This window comes from Pseudophryne corroboree, chromosome 6 (genome assembly GCF_028390025.1).
Source record: "Pseudophryne corroboree isolate aPseCor3 chromosome 6, aPseCor3.hap2, whole genome shotgun sequence".
In the NCBI taxonomy this organism is placed as follows: Eukaryota; Metazoa; Chordata; class Amphibia; order Anura; family Myobatrachidae; genus Pseudophryne; species Pseudophryne corroboree.
In genome coordinates, this window is record NC_086449.1 from 456980250 (window position 1) to 457006805 (window position 26556).

General features: G+C 46.9%; 1 protein-coding gene across 2 annotated transcripts in view; it reads right to left on the reverse strand.

Moving 5' to 3' along the window:
* Nucleotides 1-26556, reverse strand: part of TUBGCP6 (tubulin gamma complex component 6) — a 240780-nt gene that overhangs the window by 145686 nt on the left and 68538 nt on the right. For both annotated transcript variants that reach the window (XM_063927151.1, XM_063927152.1), the window contains exons 4-5: nt 10952-11162; nt 10058-10231 (exon numbers count right to left, since the gene is read on the reverse strand). In XM_063927151.1, coding sequence (XP_063783221.1) covers nt 10058-10231; nt 10952-11162 — 385 coding nt within the window. The remainder of the gene's footprint in view (nt 1-10057; nt 10232-10951; nt 11163-26556) is intronic.

Genomic DNA, 26556 nt, shown 5'->3' on the forward strand with positions numbered 1-26556 from the left:
TAGACTTCCTGGATGTGACCCTCGAAATACATGATGATAAAATTGTTACTTCAAATTTTATTAAACCAGTTAACACAAATTCATATCTGCATTATGATAGTGCACACTATGTACCCTGGAAGCACAATATACCAACAGGTCAATTAATGCGACTGAGACGCAATTGTTCGGACTTTGAGACATTTACTATACAGGCGAATGATTTAATGGATTCACCTAGACAACGTAAATACCCTGATAAACTCCTGAAAGAAGCATTTAAAGATGTATGCTGTATGGATAGGGCTAAATTATTATCTACTAAAAGTAGGACCAATGAGAGTCAAAAAGACAGAAAAGATAATGAAAGACAGTTTGCATTTGTATGCAAGTATAATAAGTGTGCTAGAGAAATAAAAACTATAATCTCTAAAAAATTATAGAATCCTTAAACAAGATCGAATTCTAAGTGAGATCTTTATTTATTTATTAACAGTTTCTTATATAGCGCAGCATATTCCGTTGCGCTTTACAATTAGAACAACAGTAATAGAACAAAACTGGGTAAAAACAGACAGACATAGAGGTAGGAATCTTACCGTCACAACCACAGATTATATATAAAAAGAATAGATCTTTAAAATCTATATTAGCGCCCAGTCATCTGGGGGATGGAAATAATAAAAATAATAAAAAATCTGTACCTATAGGTTTGGAATGGTTACCCACTAAACCAGTGGGATGCTTCAGGTGCGGAAAGCCACGATGTATAACTTGCACACACATGCCTAGAAAGACCACCACACTAACATTATCAGATACGAAGGAACAATACTGCCTCAGATCATTCATGAACTGTGACACTAAATTTGTGATATATCTTCTCTCATGTGGCTGTGGCCTCAATTATGTGGGAAGGACTACAAGACCAATGCATGTTAGGTTTATGGAGCATCGCCGGAACATCCTAAAACAATATAATCAACATAGCGTTTCCCGTCATTTCACTCAGGTCCATACAGGTGATCCCAGTAGTCTATCAATAATTTGCATTGAACATATTACATCGACACAGAGGGGAGGCGATAGATTTAATAGATTGTGCTGTAGAGAGATCCATTGGATGCTGAAATTCGATTCTCTCCACCCTGGTGGATTGAATGAAAATATGGAGCTCAATACCATTCCATAAGACACGATATATAAACATGCGGTCCAATATAGTGCAGGATACATATGTAAATGTATGTATTTGTATGCATGTATATATGGATACATTTTCTTTTCCAGTAGAGATTCAACGTAGGTACAAGATATTAGTTTGGAGAACTTTCTTATATCTTGGTATACCTCCTTCTAGATGACTAAGACCCACTCACCTTATAAGGGATATCAGATTCCCCCTCCCCGTTATTTCCTCTTGTCCTCTCTCCTATCTTGCCCCTCCACCTGTTAAAGAGCTAGTATAAAAAATAAGATTTTACTTACCGATAAATCTATTTCTCATAGTCCGTAGTGGATGCTGGGGACTCCGTCAAGACCATGGGGAATAGCGGCTCCGCAGGAGACAGGGCACAAAAGCAAGCTTTTAGGATCACATGGTGTGTACTGGCTCCTCCCCCTATGACCCTCCTCCAAGCCTCAGTTAGGTACTGTGCCCGGACGAGCGTACACAATAAGGAAGGATCTTGAATCCCGGGTAAGACTCATACCAGCCACACCAATCACACCGTACAACTTGTGATCTGAACCCAGTTAACAGTATGATAACAAAGAAGTAGCCTCTAAAAAAAGATGGCTCACAACAATAATAACCCGATTTTTGTAACAATAACTATGTACAAGTAATGCAGACAATCCGCACTTGGGATGGGCGCCCAGCATCCACTACGGACTATGAGAAATAGATTTATCGGTAAGTAAAATCTTATTTTCTCTAACGTCCTAGTGGATGCTGGGGACTCCGTCAGGACCATGGGGATTATACCAAAGCTCCCAAACGGGCGGGAGAGTGCGGATGACTCTGCAGCACCGAATGAGAGAACTCCAGGTCCTCCTCAGCCAGGGTATCAAATTTGTAGAATTTTACAAACGTGTTCCCCCCTGACCACGTAGCTGCTCGGCAAAGTTGTAAAGCCGAGACCCCTCGGGCAGCCGCCCAAGATGAGCCCACCTTCCTTGTGGAATGGGCATTTACAGATTTTGGCTGTGGCAGGCCTGCCACAGAATGTGCAAGCTGAATTGTACTACAAATCCAACGAGCAATAGTCTGCTTAGAAGCAGGAGCACCCAGCTTTTTGGGTGCATACAATATAAACAGCAAGTCAGACTTTCTGACTCCAGCCGTCCTGGAATTATATATATATATATATATATATATATATATATATATATATATATATTAATATATATATTTTCAGGGCCCTGACAACGTCTAGCAACTTGGAGTCCTCCAAGTCCCTAGTAGCCGCAGGCACCACAATAGGTTGTTTCTGGTGAAACGTTGACACCACCTTAGGAAGAAACTGGGGACGAGTCCGCAGTTCTGCCCTGTCCGAATGGAAAATCAAATATGGGCTTTTTTAAGACAAAGCCGCCAATTCTAACACTCGCCTGGCCGAGGCCAGGGCCAACAGCATGGTCACTTTCCATGTGAGATATTTCAAATCCACAGATTTGAGCGGTTCAAACCAATATGATTTGAGGAATCCCAACACTACGTTGAGATCCCACGGTGCCACTGGAGGCACAAAAGGGGCTGTATATGCAATACTCCCTTGACAAATGTCTGGACTTCAGGAACTGAAGCCAATTCTTTCTGGAAGAAAATCTACAGGGCCGAAACTTGAACCTTAATGGACCCCAATTTGAGGCTCATAGACACTCCTGTTTGCAGGAAGTGCAGAAATCGACCGAGTTGAAATTTCTTCGTGGGGCCTTCCTGGCCTCACCCACGCAACATAATTTCACCACATGTGGTGATAACGTTGTGCGGTCACCTCCTTCCTGGCTTTGACCAGGGTAGGTATGACCTCTTCCGGAATGCCTTTTCCCTTAGGATCCGGCGTTCAACCGCCATGCCGTCAAACGCAGCCGCGGTAAGTCTTGGAACAGACATGGTACTTGCTGAAGCAAGTCCCTTCTTAGCACCCGAGGCCATTAGTCCTCTGTGAGCATCTCTTGAAATTCCGGGTACCAAGTCCCTCTTGGCCAATCCGGAGCCACGAGTATAGTTCTTACTCCTCTACGTCTTATAATTCTCAATACCTTGGTTATGAGAAGCAGAGGAGGGAACACATACACCGACTGTTACACCCGCGGTGTTACCAGGACATCCACAGCTATCGCCTGAAGGTCTCGTGACCTGGCGCAATATCTGTCCCGTTTTTTTGTTCGGGCGGGATGCCATCATGTCCACCTTTGGTCTTTCCCAACGGTTCACAATCATGCGGAAAACTTCCCGATGAAGTTCCCACTCTCCCGGGTGGAGGTCGTGCCTGCTGAGGAAGTCTGCTTCCCAGTCGTCCACTCCCGGAATAAACACTGCTGACAGTGCTATCACATGATTTTACGCCTAGCGAAAAATCCTTGCAGTTTTGCCACTGCCCTCCTGCTTCTTGTGCCGCCCTTTCTGTTTACGTGGGCGACTGCCGTGATGTTATCCCACTGGATCAATACCGGCTGACCTTGAAGCAGAGGTCTTGCTAAGTTTAGAGCATTATAAATTTGCTCTTAGCTCCAGTATATTTATGTGGAGAGAATTCTCCAGACTTGATCACACTCCCTGGAAATTTTTTCCCTGTGTGACTGCTCTCCAGCCTCTCAGGCTGGCCTCCGTGGTCACCAGCACCCAATCCTGAATGCCGAATCTGCGGCCCTCTAGAAGATGAGCACTCTGTAATCACCACAGGAGAGACACCCTTGTCCTTGGATATAGGGTTATCCGCTGATGCATCTGAAGATGCGATCCGGAACCATTGTTCCAGCAGATCCTACTGAAGAGTTCTTGAGTGAAATCTGCCGAATGGAACCGCTTCGTAATAAGCCACCATTTTTACCAGGACTCTTGTGCAATGATGCACTTCCTGGTTTTAGGAGGATCCCGATTAGCTCGGATAACTCCCTGGCTTTCTCCTCTGGGAGAAACACCTTTTTCTGGACTGTGTCCAGAATCATCCCTAGGACCAGCAGACGTGTCGTCGGAACAACTGCGGTTTTGGAATATTTAGAATCCACCCGTGTTGTCGTAGAACTACTTGAGATAGTGCTACTCCGACCTCCAACTGTTCTCTGGACCTTGTTCTTATCAGGAAGTCGTCCATTTTCTTTGAAGACGAATCCTCATTTCGGTCATTACCTTGGTAAGGACCCGGGGTGCCTTGGACAATCCAACGGCATCGTCTGAAACTGATAGTGACAGTTCTGTACCACGAACCTGAGGTACCCTCGGTGAGAAAGGCAAATTTTTGGGACATGGAGGTAAGCATCCCTGATGTCCCGGGACACCATATAGTCCCCTTCTTCCCGGTTCGCTATCACTGCTCTGAGTGACTCCATCTGGATTTGAACTTTTGTAAGTGTTCAAATATTTCAGATTTAGAATAGGTCTCACCTAGCCTTCTGGCTTCAGTACCACCATATAGTGTGGAATAATACCCCTTTCCTTGTTGTAGGAGGGGTACTTTGATTATCACCTGCTGGGAATACAGCTTGTGAATTGTTTTCAATACTGCCTCCCTGTCGGAGGGAGACATTGGTACAGCAGACTACAGGAACCTGCGAGGGGGAAACGTCTCGACATTCCAATCTGTACCCCTTGGATACTACTTGTAGGATCCAGGGGTCCTGTACGGTCCCAGCGTCATGCTGAGAACTTGGTAGAAGCGTTGGAGGGCTTCTGTTCCTGGGAATGGGCTGCCTGCTGCAGTCTTCTTCCCTTTCCTCTATCCCTGGGCAGATATGACTCTTATAGGGACGAAAGGACTGAGGCTGAAAAGACGGTGTCTTTTTCTGCAGAGATGTGACTTAGGGTAAAAAACGGTGGATTTTCCAGCAGTTGCCGTGACCACCAGGTCCCATGGACCGACCCCAAATAACTCCTCCCCTTTATACGGCAATACATCTTTGTGCCGTTTGGAATCTGCATCACCTGACCACTGTCGTGTCCATAAACATCTTCTTGCAGATATGGACATCGCATTTACTCTTGATGCCAGAGTGCAAATATCCCTCTGCGCATCTCGCATATATAGAAATGCATCCTTTAAATGCTCTATAGTCAATAAAATACTGTCCCTGTCAAGGGTATCAATATTTTTAGTCAGGGAATCCGACCAAGCCACCTCAGCTCTGCACATCCAGGCTGAGGCGATCGCTGGTCGCAGTATAACACCAGCATGTGTGTGTATACTTTTTAGGATATTTTCCAGCCTCCTATCAGCTGGCTCCTTAAGTACGGCCCTATCTGTAGATGGTACCGCCACTTGTTCTGATAAGCATGTGAGCGCCTTATCCACCCTAAGGGGTGTTTCCCAACGCGCCCTAACTTCTGGCGGGAAAGGGTATACCGCCAATAATTTTTTATCGGGGGAAACCCACGCATCATCACACACTTCATTTAATTTATCTGATTCAGGAAAAACTACAGGTAGTTTTTTCACATCCCACATAATACCCTTTTTTGTGGTACTTGTAGTATCAGAAATATGTAACACCTCCTTCATTGCCCTTAACGTGTGGCCCTAAAGGAAAATACGTTTGTTTCTTCACCGTCGACACTGAAATCAGTGTCCGTGTCTGGGTCTGTGTCGACCGACTGAGGTAAATGGGCGTTTTACAGCCCCTGACAGTGTTTGAGACGCCTGGGCAGGTACTAATTTGTTCGCCGGCCGTCTCATGTCGTCAACCGGCTTGCAGCGTGTTGACATTATCACGTAATTCCATAAATAAGCCATCCATTCCGGTGTCGACTCCCTAGAGAGTGACATCACCATTACAGGCAATTTGCTCCGCCTCCTCACCAACATTTTCCTCATACATGTCGACACACACGTACCGACATACAGCACACACATAGGGAATGCTCTGATAGAGGACAGGACCCACTAGCCCTTTGGGGAGACAGAGGGAGAGTTTGCCAGCACACACCAAAACGCTATAATTATATAGGGACAACCTTTATATAAGTGTTCCTCCCTTATAGCATTTAATATATATTCATATCGCCAAATCAGTGCCCCCCCTCTCTGTTTTAACCCTGTTTCTGTAGTGCAGTGCAGGGGAGAGCATGGGAGCCTTCCCACCAGCATTTCTGTGAGGGAAAATGGCGCTGTGTGCTGAGGAGAATAGGCCCCGCCCCCTTTTCGGCGGGCTTCTTCTCCGGAGTTTGTGATATCTGGCAGGGGTTAAATACATCCATATAGCCTCAAGGGCTATATGTGATGTATTTTTTGCCATACAGGTATTATACATTGCTGCCCAGGGCGCCCCCCCCCCCGCGCCCTGCACCCTCCGTGACCGCTGTGTGAAGTGTGCTGACAACAATGGCGCACAGCTGCAGTGCTGTGCGCTACCTGATGAAGACTGAAAGTCTTCTGCCGCCTGGTTCCGGACCTCTTCAATCTTCAGCATCTGCAAGGGGGGTCGGCGGCGCGGCTCCGGGACGAACCCCAGGGCGAGACCTGTGTTCCGACTCCCTCTGGAGCTAATGGTGTCCAGTAGCCTAAGAAGCCAATCCATCCTGCACGCAGGTGAGTTCACTTCTCTCCCCTAAGTCCCTCGATGCAGTGAGCCTGTTGCCAGCAGGACTCACTGAAAATGAAGAACCTAAAAACTTTTTCTAAGCAACTCTTTAAGAGAGCCACCTAGATTGCACCCTGCTCGGACGGGCACAAAAACCTAACTGAGGCTTGGAGGAGGGTCATAGGGGGAGGAGCCAGTACACACCATGTGATCCTAAAAGCTTGCTTTTGTGCCCTGTCTCCTGCGGAGCCGCTATTCCCCATGGTCCTGACGGAGTCCCCAGCATCCACTAGGACGTTAGAGAAATATATATAAATGTACTGCCTGACAAACTAGAATGAGGTATTCTACCCCACACGTGTGTACATGTGCACAGTATCGCTTGCTGTGCTATATGTATACATGTGTGGAGTGAATATAAAGTATGTGTTCCACGATGGGACACATGCTGAATGCATAATACTACATTTATGGTATGTGACTATGTACTTTTTGTGTATAGCTTGGTTTTACTCTTAATCTCATTATATATATATTCATATTTTCTCCGGGTAATTTAATGATGTAATTACATCTTAAATACTATTCAGATGTACCCTGCCTGATCAGTTATATTAACTATATAATCTATGACGCTATGTGACCATGATTTTAACTATTAACTATGTCTCTATGTCTACCTTTTTTTATCTATATAAATTTCAACACCATGAGATAATTATGGAGTTCTATGCACTTGATATTTATCTATGCGGGGTGACATTTCCTGGTGTCAGGGCCAGTTTGGAACGCAAACATTGCCAGTGGAACGCAGCGCCATTATTGCTAAGACAGAGATACGATAGGTCCGTTCTGAACCATGTAATTAGAACACATGATATTGCACTTTGAGATGCGGCACAATATGAGAGAGCATGCCAACCATGTGAACGGGAGCGGTCATGTGATCGGACTAAGTAACGAACATCCCTCTCTCTACTGTTATGAAAGACTGTGCCGATCACGTGACCGGAAGCGATCATGTGATCGGACCAAATAAGGAACATCAAACAAAATTCTATAGGCTGCCTGAGTCATGTGATCGGGGATAGCCATGTGACCAGGAAATGTTACTGTGCATTCTGCTGTTTACACTATTAAACAGGTATTTATAATACTCGTTTTTTGGATACAGAACTATTAGAGTTTATGTTATTAAATAAGATTGCCTTCTAGATAGGATTTTTAATGTTATTTTGGGACGTTTTATTTATTGTATGATGAGTGAATCAGGTGCCACTACTCCCAACATAATGAAGGGAGTATATAAACCCTATAAGGCTGCCTGTGTGACATATGCTCCTGAGGAAGCTGGCAGCCACCAGCGAAACGCGTTGAGCCAAAGGACACTGACCACCAGCTTCTGGATCCACTTGGTATTCCCGGTAACAACTGGACTTTATACCTCTATTGGACACAAACAAAATCATATTGGAACCCGGACTTATTCCCCTGCTGCTAATTGGACTCTCATCGGCTAAACTGAGACCCTGGGGATAACATCTATAAGCACCGGGTAATTACCATCTTTTCAAGTGAACCATATATAATGAGGAGTGAGTCCTAACCGGAGACTGCACATTTATTATATACCATAAGTGGGATCCAAGTGGTCTTAATCAATACCTGGTTCTTGATTTAAGAACAGATAAAGAAACTATGATGATTCTTGAGATATTTTACCTGTATTATTTATATGTGTATTAAAAGTACAGAATTTTTTAATATAAGTATCGTCCATCATTGGTGTTAACAGCCGGCGCCAGTATATATATTCTTTTACTATTGTTTATTACCTCTAGGGGCTGACCCCCCCCCTCTCCCCCCTCTACTGGCTGTCGTTGACAGCGCACTCATATCTTTTCTAACAATCAAGAGAAGACTTCACAAGAGTGAATATAGAGAGTTCACCACAAGATGTGAACCATTGTTGATCCACAAAAACAGGAAGTCCAGATTAGAGTTTGCCAAACAACATATAATAAAGACTTTACAGTTCTGGAACAACATGAGACAAAGATCAACTTGTACCAGAGTGATGGGAAGAGAAGAGAAGAGTAGGGAGAAGGAAAGGAACTGCTCATGATCCAAAACATGCCACCTCATCAGTGAAGCATGGTGGTGGTAGTGTCATGGCGTGGGCATGTATGGCTGTCAATGGAACTTCTTCCCTTGTATTTATTGATAATGTGACTGCTGACAAAAGCAGCTGGATGAATTCTGAAGTGTTTTGGGCAATATTATCTGCTCATATTCAGTCAAATGCTTCAGAACTCATTGGACGGCGCTTCACAGTGCAGATGGACAATGAACCGAAGCATACTGCAAAAGCAACCAAAGAGTTTTTTTAAGGCAAATAAGTGGAATGTTATGCAATGGCCAATTCAATCACCTGACCTGAATCCGATTGAGCATGCATTTCACTTGATGAAGACAAATCTGAAGGGAAAATGCCCCAAGAACAAGCAGGAACTGAAGACATTTGCAGTGGAGGCCTGGCAGAGCATCACCAGGGATGAAACCAAGCATCTGGTTATGTCTATGCGTTCCAGACTTCAGACTGTAATTGACTGCAAAGGATTTGCAATAAAGTATTAAAAAGTGAAAGTTTGATTTAGGATTGTTTAATTTGTCCCATTACTTTTGGTCCCTTAAAAAGTGGGAGGCACATATAAAAACCGTTGTAATTCCTACACCGTTCACATGATTTGGATGTAAATACCCTCAAATTAAAGCGGAAAGTCTGCAGTTAAAGCACAGTTTGTTTGTTTCATTTCAAATCCATTGTGGTGGTGTATAGAGCCCAAAATATGAGAATTGTGTCAATGTCCCAATATTTATGGACCTGACTGTATAAATATTTACTGTAGGTTCACCACCATCAAAAATCATACAAGGTCACATACAGGAGAAAAAGGTCACCATCAGATGTGTATGAGTCTGCGGTTAAGGATTAAATTAATTTCCATTTAGTTTCTTCCTGATGACTATTACACAAATAAAGTAGCACAAAACAAGAGGGCTGTGATTAAGGATGTTACATTTAGTAGAGAGGTCAGTGAGCCGGTATAACTCTCCTTCACCCTCACATTAACTCTACAGTTCTCCTTATTTATACGTTTTGTAAATAGTTATTACAATGTTACTAAATAAGAGAAATATAGTTGTGCAAGCTATGTACACACTTGTGCCACCATAACAATGCAGCATAGAAATCCACACATCCTTCTAAGCAGTTAGTTTTCACATATTACATTTAATAATTAATTACCAAGAGACATCTTATGGCTAGAATTACCTGAAATACAAAGCCTCTGCTTTGTGAGGAGTCCAGAATAGTCTGCAGCGAGAAATTGCTCAGTCTGGTGTAGTAAGTACCATATTCCCCCACTTGTGCCAACAAATTGCCTATATTTTCAGGGGAGGTCCCAGAAACATATATGCCCTGTTTAACTACAAAGGTCTGATTGGACTGCAATAGAGAAGACAAAGCGTTAGCAATTAATAGACATCTATCCTACCATCCCTACAAATAGTACTTAATCAAACAAAAAAACAAAAGTAAAATATATCAGGGAGTTCTCCTGGTAAATGCTATGGTCATGCTTGTTGGGAGTTACAGTGTCATGATAAAGTATAATGCCAGTTCCCTTGAACCCTAAGCTGGGTGATATGTCGGTCCGATCCAGCAGATCAGATGACATATCGCTCAAATCTGCATATCTCGGGCTGTGGGTATGCCCAGTATGTGGGTGCCTGCGGTCGCTAGCGACATCGTCAAGTTTGATGTGCTGCACATCAAACCGGACAATGGGGGTCATTCTGAGTTGTTCGCTCGCTAGCTGCTTTTAGCAGCATTGCACACACTAGGCCACGCCCTCTGGGAGTGTATCTTCGCATAGCAGAATTGCGAACGAAAGAGTAGCAGATTTGCTAATAAATAATTCTTTGCAGTTTCTAAGTAGCTCCGGACCTACTCACGAATTGCGATCAGCTCAGTCCGTTTAATGAAGTAAGGAACATGATCTTTCCGTCCTTCATTATAGTTGTCCCAGTGTGTACGGGGCAATTCTGGCTGACGGAATGTATTCCCATCGTTCTAGTGTGTACCCAGCATTAGAATTGTCAGTATAGAAATGCATAATTTACATAAGTTATTTAAAAATAAAAAAGTGACAAAATACTGATATACCTGGTTAAAAGAGAACGTAGTGGATACAACACCAATGAGCACATTGAGAACATCCTTCACCAGTTCGGATTCTTTAACCATCACATATGCTGGACACTGTACAATCGTATTACTGAGGATTTGTAGAGTTCCTTCATAAATTTTATACATCTTGTCAAATGCTTCTCGTCCTGCCTCGGTAAGGTATGGCTCTTCTCTCTTACCTGGGGGACTATATTAGAAAATTATACATTTGCACAGCAGCCAATTTCACCCACTTTCTTTTTACATGAAGGACACGGACTCGGAAACCTTACGAAAAATCAAACATGGAATTTTGCTTTACTGCCATACATATTGTAATGCCTGAAATGTACGCACATATTCATGTAGAAACTTACCACAATTTATCCATTTTAAGGGCGTATCCTAGTAGTTGTGGTGAGTTACCGCAAGGTAATAACGGGCTTTTTGGCCCCATAACGCTATCGCGCTATCCACTTACAGCCCCGTTGTTTACTGTGTGGTAACACACCCATGATAACATCGCAGACTTATGGTTCGGTTCCAATAACGGGTCTCCGGGGGCTGGTTATCGGGGATTCTGTTTCACATAGCAGAATCCCAGATAAGTGCCGGCTTACAGGGCTACTAGGATAGCCCTGAGGGAATCCTTTAGCTATAACTCACCCCAGCTAATAGGATACAGCTTTAAGACTGTCATTTTCCTTAGCTCTACTCCTACAAATAATGTTCAAAATCTCCTTGTAGGGTTGTCCAAAATGGCTGCCAATCACACAAACAGTCTAACATCCCTCAGCCATGTAAAGGCACAAAGAGCAGAAGGAGGTGGAAGATATCACAGTACACAGAGCTCAGAGAGGTGTTCCAAAGCCATTAGATCAGGCTACAGAAATAAATCAAGAAAACATGGTACTTATCAAGATTCTTGTTATAGCCTGCCACGGTGTTTTAGGCTATTTAGAGATTTTTTAGTTTACAGTTTTGTTTATTAAATGTATATGCAGCTGTAATTTCTCTTACGTCCTAGAGGATGCTGGGGACTCCAAAAGGACCATGGGGTATAGACGGGATCCGCAGGAGCTTGAGCACACTGAAAAGACTTTAACTGGGTGTGAACTGGCTCCTCCCTCCATGCCCCTCCTCCAGACCTCAGTAAGACTTTGTGCCCAGGACTGACTGGACACTCACTAGGGGAGCTCTCCTGAGTTTCTCTGGAAAAGACTTTTGTTAGGTTTTTTATTTTCAGGGAGTTCTGCTGGCTACAGGCTCCCTGCAGCGAGGGACTGAGGGGAGAGAAGTCAGACCTACTTCTACTTAGTTTAAGGGCTCTGCTTCTTTGGCTACTGGACACCATTAGCTCCAGAGGGTTCGATCACATGGTGCGCCTAGCTGCTTGTTCCCGGAGCCGCGCCGTCACCCCCCTCACAGAAGCCGGGTGAGTATGCAGAAGGCAGAAGACTTCAGGACGGCAGAAGACTTCAGTAACGAGGTACAGCGCAGTGGTAGCGCTGCGCTCCATGCTCCCACACACTTCTCCATCGGCAATCACAGGGTGCAGGGCGCTGGGGGGGCGCTTTGGGCAGCAGTTACTGAGGTCTGGGAAGCCGGCAGAAGCCTTTTCAGACCCCCGCCGGCATTTTCATTTTTCAAATTTGGCGGACTGAAGCGCGCCGGGAAGGTGGTTATATTATTGTTTTTTCAACAGCGCTTTCACATATATGCTTTGGTGGGATATATGGGCGCTGGGGTGTGAGCTGGCATACTCCCTCTGTGTTCTCCTTCCGGGCTTCCTTGTGGGCCTTTCCCCTAACTGAGACATTGTGTGTGTGTGTGTGTGTGTGTGTGTGTGTGTGTGTGTGTGTGTGTGTGTGTGTGTGTGTGTGTGTCGGTGGCTCGATACTCCGTGTCGACATGTCTGAGGCTGAATGTTATTCACCGAAGGAGGTTCTTGGGGTGCAGATACGGGTTTGGAATTGGCTCTGTCGGCCCAGCCGACACCTGATCTACTTACATTGTTGAATACAATTAATACAAATGTGGCTTCTTTGTCAAAGAGGTTAGATAAATCTGAGTCACAGACACAGGTGTGGAAAAAATCCATGGAGGATGCTTTGACTCAGGTGCAGACCCCATCGGGGTAAAAAAGCGGCCGTTTAATCAAGTGGTAGATACGGATACCGACACGGATTCTGATTCCGAGGTCGATTTCACTGAGGCTGCTTTACATCCAAGATTAGTTAAGAGTATTCAGTACATGATTGTGGCTATAAAGGATGTTTTGCGCATTTCTGATGAACCTGCGGTGCAGGAAACAAGGATTTGCTTGTTCAAAGAGAAAAAACCTGAGGTGCAGTTTCCCCCCTCTCATGAAATGAATACTCTTTGTGAAAAGGCTTGGGAGTCGCCGGACAAGAGGTGGCAGATTCCCAAGAGGATTTACATGGCGTATCCTTTCCCCTCAGTTGACAGGGAAAAATGGGAGGCGTCTCCAAATGTTGACAAAGCTCTATCTCGTTTGTCTAAGAAGGTGGTGCTTCCGTCTCCTGACACGGCAGCTCTCAAGGATCCGGCGGATCGCAAGCTGGAGACATATCTGAGGTCCATTTTCGCTAATACGGGTGCATTGCTCAGACCTGCTGTGGCGTCGGTATGGGTGAGTAGTGCTATTGCTAAATGGGCTGAGAATTTAGCTGCTTATATGGATACCCTTGATAAAGATACTGTTCTTTTGACTCTTGGTTATATCAAGGACGCTGCAGATTACCTGAAGGATGCGGTGAGGGATGTTGGTCTCTTGGGATCAAGAGCCAATGCCATGTCGATTTCGGCCAGGAGGGCGCTGTGGATCCATCAATGGAATGCTGATGCCGATTCCAAAAGAGCTATGGAAGCTTTACCCTTTAAAGGTAATGTCTTGTTTGGGGACGGCTTGGCTGACCTGGTTTCTACCAGGCGGGTAAGTCGTCTTTTCTTCCCTATGTTCCCACACAACAGAAAAAGGCACCACATCAGCAGATGCAGTCCTTTCGTCCAAATAAATACAGGCGGGGAAAAGGATTGTCCTTTCTCGCTTCAAAGGGTAGAGGAAGGGGAAGGAAGTCACCTGCAGTGTCAGGCGTCCAGGACCAGAAGTCCTCCCCCGCCTCTACCAAGTCCACCACATGACGCTGGGGCTTCCTTGGGGGAGTCCGGACCGGCGGGGGGCCGTCTGCAGATCTTCAGTCAGGTCTGGATTCAATCAGGCCTGGATCCTTGGGTCCAAGAGATTGTATCTCAGGGATACAATCTGGAGTTTCAGGAGACACCCCCCATACCGGTTTTTCATGTCGGCCTTGCCAGTGTCTCTTCCGGACAGGGAGGTGGTGCTGGCAGCAATACAAAAGTTGTGTCAACAGAGGGTCATTGTTCCCGTTCCCCCGTCCCAACGGGGGGAGGGGTTCTGCTCGAGCCGAAACCGGACGGTTCGGTCAGACCGATTCTGAACCTAAAGTCCCTCAATCCATACTTGAAGGTTTTCAAGTTCAAGATGGAATCTCTTCGAGCTGTGATTGCCAGCCTAGAAGGGGGGGACTTTATGGCGTCAGTCGACATAAAGGATGCCTACTTACACGTTCCGATATATCCTCCACACCAATCCTTCCTAAGGTTTGCGGTACAGGATTCTCATTACCAATTTCAGACATTGCCGTTTGGTGAAAATCCTCGGGGCCGTGGAAAGCCCAAAGTCATGGCAGAAATGAGGGTTCTCCTTCGCAAGCAAGGGGTTACCATTATCCCGTACTTGGACGATCTCCTGATAAAGGCGAGGTCCAGGGAACGGTTACTAAGAAATGTGGATTTGTCTCTGTCCGTTCTGCGACAACACGGTTGGCTGCTAAATTTGCCAAAGTCGCAGTTGATTCCGACCACTCGGTTGCCCTTTCTGGGCATGATTCTGGACACGGGCTTACGGAAGGTGATTCTTCCGGAAGAAAAAGCTCTGGAACTTCAGACGATGGTCAGGGAACTTCTGAGACCGAAGAGTGTGTCGGTTCATCGGGTTCTGGGGAAGATGGTTGCGGCGTACGAAGCCATTCCGTTTGGCAGGTTTCATGCTCGGGCTTTTCAGTGGGATCTGCTGAGCAAGTGGTCCGGGTCTCACCTGCACATGCACCGGCAGATACGTCTATCTCCCAGGGCCAGGATTTCTCTCCTGTGATGGCTACAAAGTTCTCACCTCCTAGGAGGCCGCCGATTCGGTATCCTGGATTGGGTCCTGTTGACAACAGATGCAAGTCTCCGAGGCTGGGGCGCAGTCACCCAGGGAAGAAATTTCCAGGGGAAATGGTCGCTCCAGGAATCTTGTCTCCACATAAATGTTCTCCAGTTAAGAGCCATTTACAACGGCCTGCTTCAAGTAAGAAACCTTCTTCAGGGTCGGCCTGTCCTGATACAATCAGACAACATAACTGCGGTGGCGCATATAAACCGTCAAGGCGGAATCAGGAGCAGGGCGGCTATGGCGGAGGCCACAAGAATCCTTCGCTGGGCGGAACAGCACGTGAGCGCCCTGTCAGCAGTCTTCCTTCCGGGAGTGGACAAGTGGGAAGCAGACTTCCTCAGCAGACACGATCTCCATCCAGGAGAGTGGGCTCTTCAGCAGGAGGTGTTTGCAGAACTGACGAAGCGTTGGGGAACTCCGATGATCGACATGATGGCGTCTCACCTCAACAAGAAGCTTCCGAGGTAATGTTCCAGGTCAAGGGACCCCCAGGCCAGTGCAGTGGACGCCCTGGTGACTCCGTGGGTCTTTCAGTCAGTGTATGTGTTCCCTACGCTTCCTCTCATTCCAAAGGTGCTGGGAATCATTCGACGGGCAAAAGTGCGAGCACTTCTTGTAGTTCCAGATTGGCCAAGAAGGGCCTGGTATCCAGGTCTTCAGGAATTACTTGTGGAAGATCCTTGGCCACTTCCTCTAAGGGAGGACCTGTTATTGCAGGGTCCATGCGTGTTTCCATACTTACCGCGGCTGCGTTTGACGGCATGGAAGTTGAGCGCCAAATCTTAGCTCGGAAAGGTATTCCCGGGGAGGTCATTCCCACTATCCTTAAGGCGGGGAAGGAAGTTACGGCGAAACATTATCACCGTATTTGGAGAAAGTATGTTTCGTGGTGTGAGACTAAAGCTGCTCCCACGGAAGAATTTCACTTGGGTCGGTTTCTCCATTTTTTGCAGGCAGGCATCGAGGCCGGCCTGAAATTGGGTTCCATCAAGGTGCAGATTTCGGCTTTATCCATCTTCTTTCAGAAGGAATTGGCGGCTCTCCCTGAGGTTCAAACTTTTGTGAAGGGAGTGATGCATATCCATCCTCCGTTTGTGCCCCCCGGTGGCACCATGGGACCTTGACGTGGTCTTACAGTTTCTTATGTCTTCCTGGTTTGAACCTTTACGTAAGGTTGAGTTAAAATTTCTCACTTGGAAGGTGGTCATGCGGTTAGCTCTAGCGTCTGCCAGGCGGGTGTCGGAGTTGGCGGCCTTGTCACACAAGAGTCCGTACTTGATCTTCCATTCTGATAGGGCGGAATTGAGGACTCGTCTACAATTTCTGCCGAAGGTGGTTTCTTCATTTCACATTAACCAACCTATTGTGGTGCCTGTGGCTACAGATGCGGTAGCAGTTCTAAAGTCTCTTGATGTTGTGAGAGCTCTGAAGATCTACGTCGCCAGAACGGCGGTGGCCAGGAAAAATAAGATTTTAAACTTACCGCAGGAGACATGGGCACTTTAAGAAAGACTTTGACTCTGGGTGTGCACTGGCTCCTCCCTCTATGCCCCTCCTCCACACCTCAGTTAGAGAAACTGTGCCCAGAGGAGACGGACAGTACGAGGAAAGGATTTTAGTTAATACAAGGGCAAGATTCACACCAGCAACACCAATCACACCGTATAACTTGTGATATACTATCTAGTTAACAGTATGAAAAAACAACATATCATCGGTCCAAAACCATGAAACTATAACATAACCCTTATGTAAGCAATAACTATATACAAGTCTTGCAGAAGTAGTCCGCACTTTGGACGGGCGCCCAGCATCCTCTACGGACTACGAGAAAAAGATTTACCGGTAGGTTTAAAATCTTATTTTCTCTAACGTCCTAGAGGATGCTGGGGACTCCGTAAGGACCATGGGGATTATACCAAAGCTCCCAAACGGGCGGGAGAGTGCGGATGACTCTGCAGCACCGATTGAGCAAACAGGAGGTCCTGTTTGCTCAATCAAATTTATAGAACTTTGCAAAGGTGTTTGACCCCGACCAAGCAGCAGCTCGGCACAGCTGTAGTGCCGAGACCCCTTGGGCAGCCGCCCAAGACGAGCCCACCTTCCTAGTGGAATGGGCCTTAACCGATTTCGGTAACGGCAATCCTGCCGTAGAATGCGCCTGCTGAATCGTGTTACAGATCCAGCGTGCAATAGTCTGCTTTGAAGCAGGGCCGCCAACCTTGTTGGCTGCATACAGGACAAACAGTGCTTCTGTTTTTCTGATCCTAGCCGTTCTGGCCACGTAAATTTTCAAAGCCCTGACCACATCCAGGGACTCGGAATCCTCCAAGTCACGTGTAGCCACAGGCACGACAATAGGTTGGTTCATATGAAAGGATGAGACCACCTTAGGTAGGAATTGAGGACGGGTCCGCAATTCCGCTCTATCCATATGGAAAACCAGATAGGGGCTTTTATGTGATAAAGCCACCAATTCCGAAACTCGCCTAGCCGAAGCCAAGGCTAACAACATGACCACCTTCCAAGTGAGATATTTCAACTCCACCGTTTTAAGTGGTTAAAACCAATGTGACTTAAGGAAACTTAACACCACGCTAAGGTCCCAAGGCGCCACCGGAGGTACAAAAGGAGGCTGAATATGCAGTACTCCCTTCACAAAAGTCTGTACTTCAGGTAAAGAGGCCAATTCCTTTTGAAAGAAAATGGATAAGGCCGAAATCTGAACTTTAATGGAGCCTAATTTTAAGCCCAAATTCACTCCAGTTTGTAGGAAGTGAAGAAAACGGCCTAGATGGAATTCTTCCGTAGTAGCATTCCTGGCCTCACACCAAGAAACATATTTACGCCATATTCGGTGATAATGTTTAGATGTCACGTCCTTCCTAGCCTTTATTAACGTAGGAATAACCTCATCCGGAATACCTTTTTCCGCTAGGATCCGGCGTTCAACCGCCATGCCGTCAAACGCAGCCGCGGTAAGTCTTGGAACAGACAGGGACCTTGTTGTAACAGGTCCTGCCTTAGAGGAAGAGGCCACGGATCTTCTGTGAGCATTTCCTGCAGATCCGGATACCAGGTCCTTCGTGGCCAATCTGGAACAATGAGTATTGTTCTCACTCCTCTTTTTCTTATTATCCTCAACACCTTGGGTATGAGAGGAAGAGGAGGAAACACATAGACCGACTGGAACACCCACGGTGTCACTAGGGCGTCCACAGCTACTGCCTGAGGGTCTCTTGACCTGGCGCAATACCTTTGTAGCTTTTTGTTGAAACGGGACGCCATCATGTCTATTTGGGGCAGTCCCCACCGACTTGCAATCTGCGCAAAGACTTCTTGATGAAGTCCCCACTCTCCCGGATGCAGGTCGTGTCTGCCGAGGAAGTCTGCTTCCCAGTTGTCCACTCCCGGAATGAACACTGCTGACAGAGCGCTTACATGATTCTCCGCCCAGCGAAGAATTCTGGTGGCTTCCGCCATTGCCACCCTGCTCCTTGTGCCGCCTTGGCGGTTTACATGAGCTACTGCAGTGACGGTGTCTGACTGGATCAGAACTGGTCGATCGCGAAGTAAGATCTCCGCTTGACATAGGGCGTTGTATATGGCCCTTAGTTCCAGGATGTTGATGTGAAGACAAGTCTCTTGACTTGACCAAAGGCCTTGGAAATTTCTTCCCTGTGTGACTGCTCCCCAACCTCGGAGGCTCGCGTCCGTGGTCACCAGTATCCAGTCCTGAATGCCGAACCTGCAGCCCTCTAGAAGGTGAGCACTTTTCAGCCACCACAGGAGAGATACTCTGGCCCTGGGGGACAGGGTGATCCGCTAATGCATTTGCAAATGTGACCCGGACCATTTGTCCAATAGGTCCCATTGGAATGTCCTTGCATGGAATCTGCCGTAGGGAATGGCTTCGTATGTCGCCACCATTTTTCCCAGGACTTAAGTGCAATGACGTATTGACACTTGTTTTGGCTTCAACAGGTTCATGACTAGAGTCATGAGGTCCTACGCTTTTTCTGTCGGAAGAAAAATCCTCTTCTGGTCTGTGTCCAGAATCATGCCCAAGAAGGGCAGACGAGTTGTAGGATTCAGCTGCGACTTTGGAATATTGATAATCCAGCCGTGTCGCTGTAACACAGTCAGTGAAAGTGAGACGCTGTTCAGCAACTTCTCCCGTGATCTCGCTTTTATGAGGAGATCGTCCAAGTACGGGATAATTGTGACACCCTGTTTGCGCAGGAGGAGCACCATAATTTCCGCCATTACCTTCTGAAATTGGTAATGACAATCCTGTACCGCAAATCTCAGGTACGCCTGATGAGGAAGATATATGGGGGCATGCAGGTATGCATCCTTTATGTCCAGAGATACCATAATATCTCCCCCTTCCAGGCTGGCGATGACCGCTCTGAGCAATTCCATCTTGAACTTGAACCGTTTTAAGTAAAGGTTCAGGGATTTTAAATTCAAAATGGGTCTGACCGAACCGTCCGGTTTCGGGACCACAAACAGAGTTGAGTAGTACCCCTTCCCTCTTTGAAGCAGGGGAACCTCTACCACCACTTGTTGAAGACACAATTTGCGAATCGCATGTAACACTATCTCCCTTTCCAGGGGGGAAGTCGGTAGGGCCGATTTGAAAAACCGGCGAGGAGGCACCTCTTCGAATTCCAGCTTGTAACCCTGGGAAACAATTTCTATTGCCCAGGGATCCACCTGTGAGTGAACCCAGATGTGGCTGAACAGTCGAAGACGTGCCCCCACTGGGGCGGACTCCCTCAGGGGAGCCCCAGCGTCATGCGGTGGATTTTGCAGAGGCCGGGGAGGACTTCTGTTCCTGGGAACTAGCTGTGTTATGCAGCTACTTCCCTCTGCCCTTACCTCTGGAAAGAAAGGACGATCCACGTACTCTCTTGCTTTTATTGGAACGAAAGGACTGCATTTGATAATGAGGTGCTTTCTTAGATTGTGAGGGAATATATGGCAAAAAATTCGATTTACCTGCCGTAGCCGTGGAGACGAGGTCCGAGAGGCCCTCTCCAAACAATTCCTCACCCTTGTAAGGCAACAACTCCATATGTTTCTTGGAGTCGGCATCACCTGACCACTGTCGGGTCCATAAGACACGCCTAGCAGAAATAGACATAGCGTTTATCCTGGAACCCAGTAAACTAATGTCTCTTTGAGCATCCCTCATATATAAGACAGCATCTTTTATATGCCCTAGGGTCATTAAATCAAGGGTCATCAAGGGTCTCAATATCCGCTGATAAGGAATCTGTCCATGCTGCTACAGCACTACAAACCCAGGCCGACGCAATAGCCGGTCTGAATAACGTACCAGAATGTGAGTAAATGGACTTCAAGGTAACCTCCTGCTTGCGGTCAGCAGGATCCTTGAGGGTAGCCGTATCTTGGGATGGAAGCGCTATCTTTTTTGATAAGCGCGTCAAAGCTTTGTCTACCCTAGGGGAGGATTCCCACCGGATTCTGTCCTGCGACGGGAAAGGATACGCTATTAGAATCCTTTTGGGAACCTGCGTTTTTTTGTCTGGAGTTTCCCACGCTTTTTCGCATAATTCGTTCAGCTCATGTGATGAGGGAAAGGTGACCTCAGGTTTCTTTCCCTTATACATGTGTACCCTCGTGTCAGGGACAGGGGGTTCCCTCAGTGATATGCAAAACATCTTTTATTGCGATAATCATATATCGAATACATTTAGCCACCTTTGGCTATAATTTTGCATCATCGTAGTCGACACTGGAGTCTGAATCCGTGTCGGTATCTGTGTCAACTATTTGGGATAGTGGGCGCTTCTGAGATCCCGAAGGTCCAGGCGACATTGGGACAGGCATGGGTTGTCCAATCAGGTGTCGGCACTGCCGACGGAGACCTAACATTCATACACTCCCCCTCCTCCTTAGGTGAGCCTTCAATCTCAGACATGTCGACACACGCGTACCGACACACCACACACACACAGGGAAGCTCTTTTCTGAAGACAGGTTCCCCACCAGGCCTTTTGGAGAGACAGAGAGAGAGTATGCCAGCACACACCCCAGCGCTATATGACCCAGGAAAAAACACAGTATGTTTACCCAGTAGCGCTTTTGTTATGTATATGCGCCAATTATGTGCCCCCCCCCCCCCCCCTCTACTTTAAAACCCTTCTTTCACCGTGTGTTAAGCAGGGGAGAGTCCGGGGAGCTTCCCCTCAGCAGTGCTGTGGAGAAAAATGGCGCTGGTGAGTGCTGAGGGAGAAGCCTCGCCCCCTCGGCGGCGGGCTTCTGTCCCGCTCAAATTTCTCAATAACATGGCGGGGGCTCTTTATATACATGTACAGTGCCCAGCTGTACATGTATATATCTATATATGCCACAGGAGAGGTTTATATTGCTGCCCCCCCCCCCCCCCCCTGCGCCCTTACAGTGACCGAGGTGTGTGAGGTGAATGGGAGCAATGGCGCACAGCTGCAGTGCTGTGCGTTACCTCTATGAAGATCAAGGTGTCTTCTGCCGCCTTTGATGTTCTTTTCCTCAATACTCACCCGGCTTCAATCTTCCGGCTCTGCGAGGAGGACGGCGGCGCGGCTCTGGGACGTACGGCTAGGGTGAGACCTGCGTACCGATCCCTCTGGAGCTAATGGTGTCCAGTAGCCTAAGAAACAGAGCCCTGAAACTCAGAGAAGTGGGTCTATTTCTCTCTCCTCAGTCCCTCGATGCAGGGAGTCTGTTGCCAGCAGGCTCCCTGAACATAAAAAACCTAACTAAAATGCTTTCTTTACAGGAAACTCAGGAAGCTCCTGAAATGCACCCAGTCTCCACTGGGCACAGTATCAAACTGAGGTCTTGAGGAGGGGCATAGAGGGAGAAGCCAGTGCACACCCAGAGTCAAAGTCTTTCTTTAAGTGCCCATGTTTCCTGCGGAGCCCGTCTATCCCCATGGTCCTTACGGAGTCCCCAGCATCCTCTAGGACGTTAGAGAAACAGAGGCGCTGTTTGTACTGTATGCTTCCAACAAGATTGGGCATCCTGCTTCGAAGCAGACTATTGCACGCTGGATTTGTAGTACGATTCAGCAAGCTCATTCTTCGGCTGGGTTACCGGTGCCGAAATCAGTAAAGGCCCATTCTTCCAGGAAAGTGGGCCCATCTTGGGCGGCTGCCCGAGGGGTCTCGGCACTTCAGCTTTGCCGAGCAGCTATGTGGTCGGGTTCAAACACCTTTGCTAAGTTTTACAAGTTTGATACCCTAGCTGAGGAGGACCCAATGTTTGCTCAATCGGTGCTGCAGAGTCGTCCGCACTCTCCCGCCCGTGTTGGAGCTTTGGTATAGACCCCATGGTCCTTTTGGAGTCCCCAGCATCCTCTAGGACGTAAGAGAAAATAGGATTTTAGTACCTACCGGTAAATCCTTTTCTCCTAGTCCGTAGAGGATGCTGGGTGCCCATCCCAGTGCGGACTGTTACTTGCAGTGTGTTCGTACTGGTTAAATTAGTTTATACACGGGTTGTGTATTTTTTGTTATCAGCTTGTTGCTGTTGTTATTTCATGCTGTTATCTTGTTTACTATTACTCCGGTGATACGGTATGTTTGTGGTGTGGGCTGGTATACTTGTAGCCCTTAGTTTAAACAAAAATCCTTTCCTCGAAAAGTCCGTCTCTCCTGGGCACAGTTCCTATAACTGAGGTCTGGAGGAGGGGCATAGAGGGAGGAGCCAGTTCACACCCAGTTAAAGTCTTTTCAGTGTGCCCAAGCTCCTGCGGATCCCGTCTATAACCCATGGTCCTTCTGGAGTCCCCAGCATCCTCTACGGACTAGGAGAAAAGGATTTACCGGTAGGTACTAAAATCCTATTTTTAAAGAGCACATTGGGGGTAATTCCAAGTTGATCGCAGCAGGAATTTAGTTAGCAATTGGGCAAAACCATGTGCACTGCAGGGGAGGCAGATTTAACATGTGTAGAGAGAGTTAGATTTGGGTGTGGTGAGTTCAAACTGAAATCTAAATTGCAGTGTAAAAATAAAGCAGCCAGTATTTACCCTGCACAGAAACAAAATAACCCACCCAAATCTAACTCTCTCTGCACATGTTAAATCTGCCTCCCCTGCAGTGCACATGGTTTTGCCCAATTGCTAACTAAATTCCTGCTGCGATCAACTTGGAATTACCCCCATACTGTAGTAATGATACACAAACCCACAGGCAACAATCACATTTCATGATTTAACACAATACAAACAACATTTACCAGACTGCAGGAATTTAAATAAGTGCTAGAAATAGTGTTTAGAGTAGGGGTGGGCAAAATACGGCCCGCGGGCCGGATGCGGCCCGCAAACCGATCCTGACCGGCCCACTGCTTCCCACCAGCATGCAATGACAAGCGGCCCGACTGACTGAGCTGCTTGTCATTGCTCAGCAGTACTCCAAGCTGCCGCCGCCTGTCTCCCCTGCTGCTGCACGGCGCCTGACACACTCATCCTCCTCCTCCCGCCTCCAGAGTCCCCATTGACAAAGGCAGCGATCAGACGAAAAGGGGGGCGGAGCTATGCTGAGACGAGGGGGCGGGGCTACACTGGACTTTAGGGGGTGGAGCTACATGGGACATAAGTCACTGCTACAGATCCATCCTTCCTGCCACTGCCAACCAGACACAGATCAGTAAGTTAATGGAAAAAGTGAGGGAAAGAAAGTGTGTGTGTGTGTGTGTGTGTGTGTGTGTGTGTGTGTGTGTGTGCGTGTGTGTGTGTGTGTATGAGAGAGTGTGTGTGTATATGAGTGTGTGTGTGTGTGTTTGTATATGTTTGTGTGTGCGGGCAGTGGCGTCAGACTGTATTTAGGTTAACGCTTGCTGTACCACCCCCCAACCCCCCCCCCCCTCCCCTGGATTCTTTCACCATGTCACCCCCCATGTTCTGTCACTAAGTCACCCCCCCGTGTTGTTACAGTGTCCTGTCACCCCCGTGTTCTGTCACCGTGACACCCCCCCACGTTCTGTTACTGTGTCACCCCCATCCCCCATGTTCTGCCACTGAGTCAGCCCCCCATGTTCTGTCATGGTGTCACCCCCCCCCCCGTGTTCTGTCACTGTGTCACCCCCGTGTTCTGTCACCGTCACCCCCCCCCCCGTGTTCTGTCACTGTCACCCCCCCGTGTTCTGTCACTGTAACCCCCCCCGTGTTCTGTCACTGTCACCCCCCCCCCTGTGTTCTGTCACTGTGTCACCCCCCCCCCCCGTGTTCTGTCACTGTGTCACCCCCCCAGTGTTCTGTCACAGTGTATCACCCCCCCCCCCCGTGTTCTGTCACCGTGTCACCCCCCCCCCCGTGTTCTGTCACCGTGTCACCCCCCTGTGTTCTGTCACTAAGTCACCCCGCCGTGTTGTTACCGTGTCCCCTCCCGTGTTCTGTCACTGTGTCACTCCCCGTGTTCTGTCACTGTGTCACCCCCCCCCCGCGTTCTGTCACCGTGTCACCCCCCCCTCCGTGTTCTGTCACCGTGTCATACCCTGTGTTCCATCACCGTGTCCCACCCCCGTGTTCTGTCACTGTGTCACACCTTTCCCCAGGGGCCATAAGACACTGGATAATTTGCTTGCTGTGCAATGATTATCCCAAATAAAATGTTAATGTGTAAAAGGGGACTCTACCTGCCATAATGTGTAAAAGGGGGCTCTACCTGCTGTAATGTGTAAAAGAGAGCTCTACCTGGCGTAATGTGTGACAGGGGCTCTACCTGGAGTAATGTGTGTAAGTGGCGCTACTGTGTGGCGTAATTTGAATAATGGAGACTATTGTGCAGCCTAAAATATATATATATATATATATATTATTTTTTTAGCCACACCCCTTCCCCCATGAAGCCACGTCCCTATATTATTGGCACATAGGGGAGCTGCTATTTTGTGTGCGGCCCTCGAAAACTGACAGGAAAGTGTCAAGTGGCCCCTCAGCTGAAATAATTGCCCACCCCTGGTTTAGAGCAACATGTTCACCATTAAAACCATGGCATGACATTTGCAACATTCATTATCGAATGTTTTGTAGCACAATAATATATCCTAAAGCTAGATTCTTTCAATAATCAGTTCATAGAAATAGACAAGCCCGATGACACATACCTCTCTCTACCTTTCCTTAAACTCCAACACCCCTTCCTGTCCCTCTCCCAAAAACTTCTCTCACCTGTTCTGTTTCCAATCCTCCATTATCTTCTGTCCTAAATTTACCTCAAACTCATCATACTGTTCCCATTTCATTGAAATTAGGGCAGTGACAAGAGGTTAAATAATGATACCGATTTAGGTCACAGTTTGGACTGATTGTTTAAAAGCCCACACTACGGTCTATTAGTATGAGCCCCCTGATAATGTTCTACTACTGTGCCAAGGAACAGGACTGGCCAACTCCACAGACTCATATACTAAGAGTCCCACTTGCATGAGCAACTAAGCCAATGGTAAACAGATTTTGTCTATGTTATGGACATAGCAATGTTGTAAAACCACTGCTACAGTACATTAGACTGCAGCTTGGAAGTACAGTATAAACCTATTGCGGGACTACTTCCCATTCACGTATACACCACATGAGGTTACAATTTACAATAGACATGGGTAGTATCAAAATAGATTCTAAATTTGTACAGCCCTTTACAGAATTGTTAATCTCCAACAAAGTTACCTTGAATGTAAATTCAAGTCCACCATTTGTAATCAGTTCCACTGAAGCCTTCTCTCATAATAAGGAATATAGGAGAGCAAGGTAACGTTTTCAGCATAACTCTGCAATATAGTAATACCAGCTCTAGACCTTATGCAAAGTAGTCTTCTTTTCTGGGCAGACAGACAGAATAACAGGCAACGGTAATTGACTAGAGTGAATGACTGCGCTTTTAAAGATAAGGATTCTGAAAACTGTACATTGAACATTACTTTGCTTGGCTTTCATGGAAGCTTTAACAGAAATCACAAAGAGAAAGGTTAAAAGAAATATTTAAGATTTACCGTAATTTTAGATACCTGTACATAATAGCAGCAGGACCCTAAATGATTATTTCTCATGCCATATGGATGACAGGAAATTGTACTGCAGTAGTAACAATACCATTCTTTTATACCGAAGTAGTCTGTTCCAGGTGAGCTTGGGAAGTATTGTGGGATTGCATCCATTGCCATAGCTCCAGTCCAGGAAAAGATAATTACCATCCATATGGCAATGTGGAAAAGAAGGGATGCACCCTAGCATTAAAAAGGTTTACTTGAGGGGGTGTGGCCTAGCTGTTTTCTGGAGCATACGTGTCCCGGCTCAGCCCCTGGAAAACAATTGTTTGAGGGC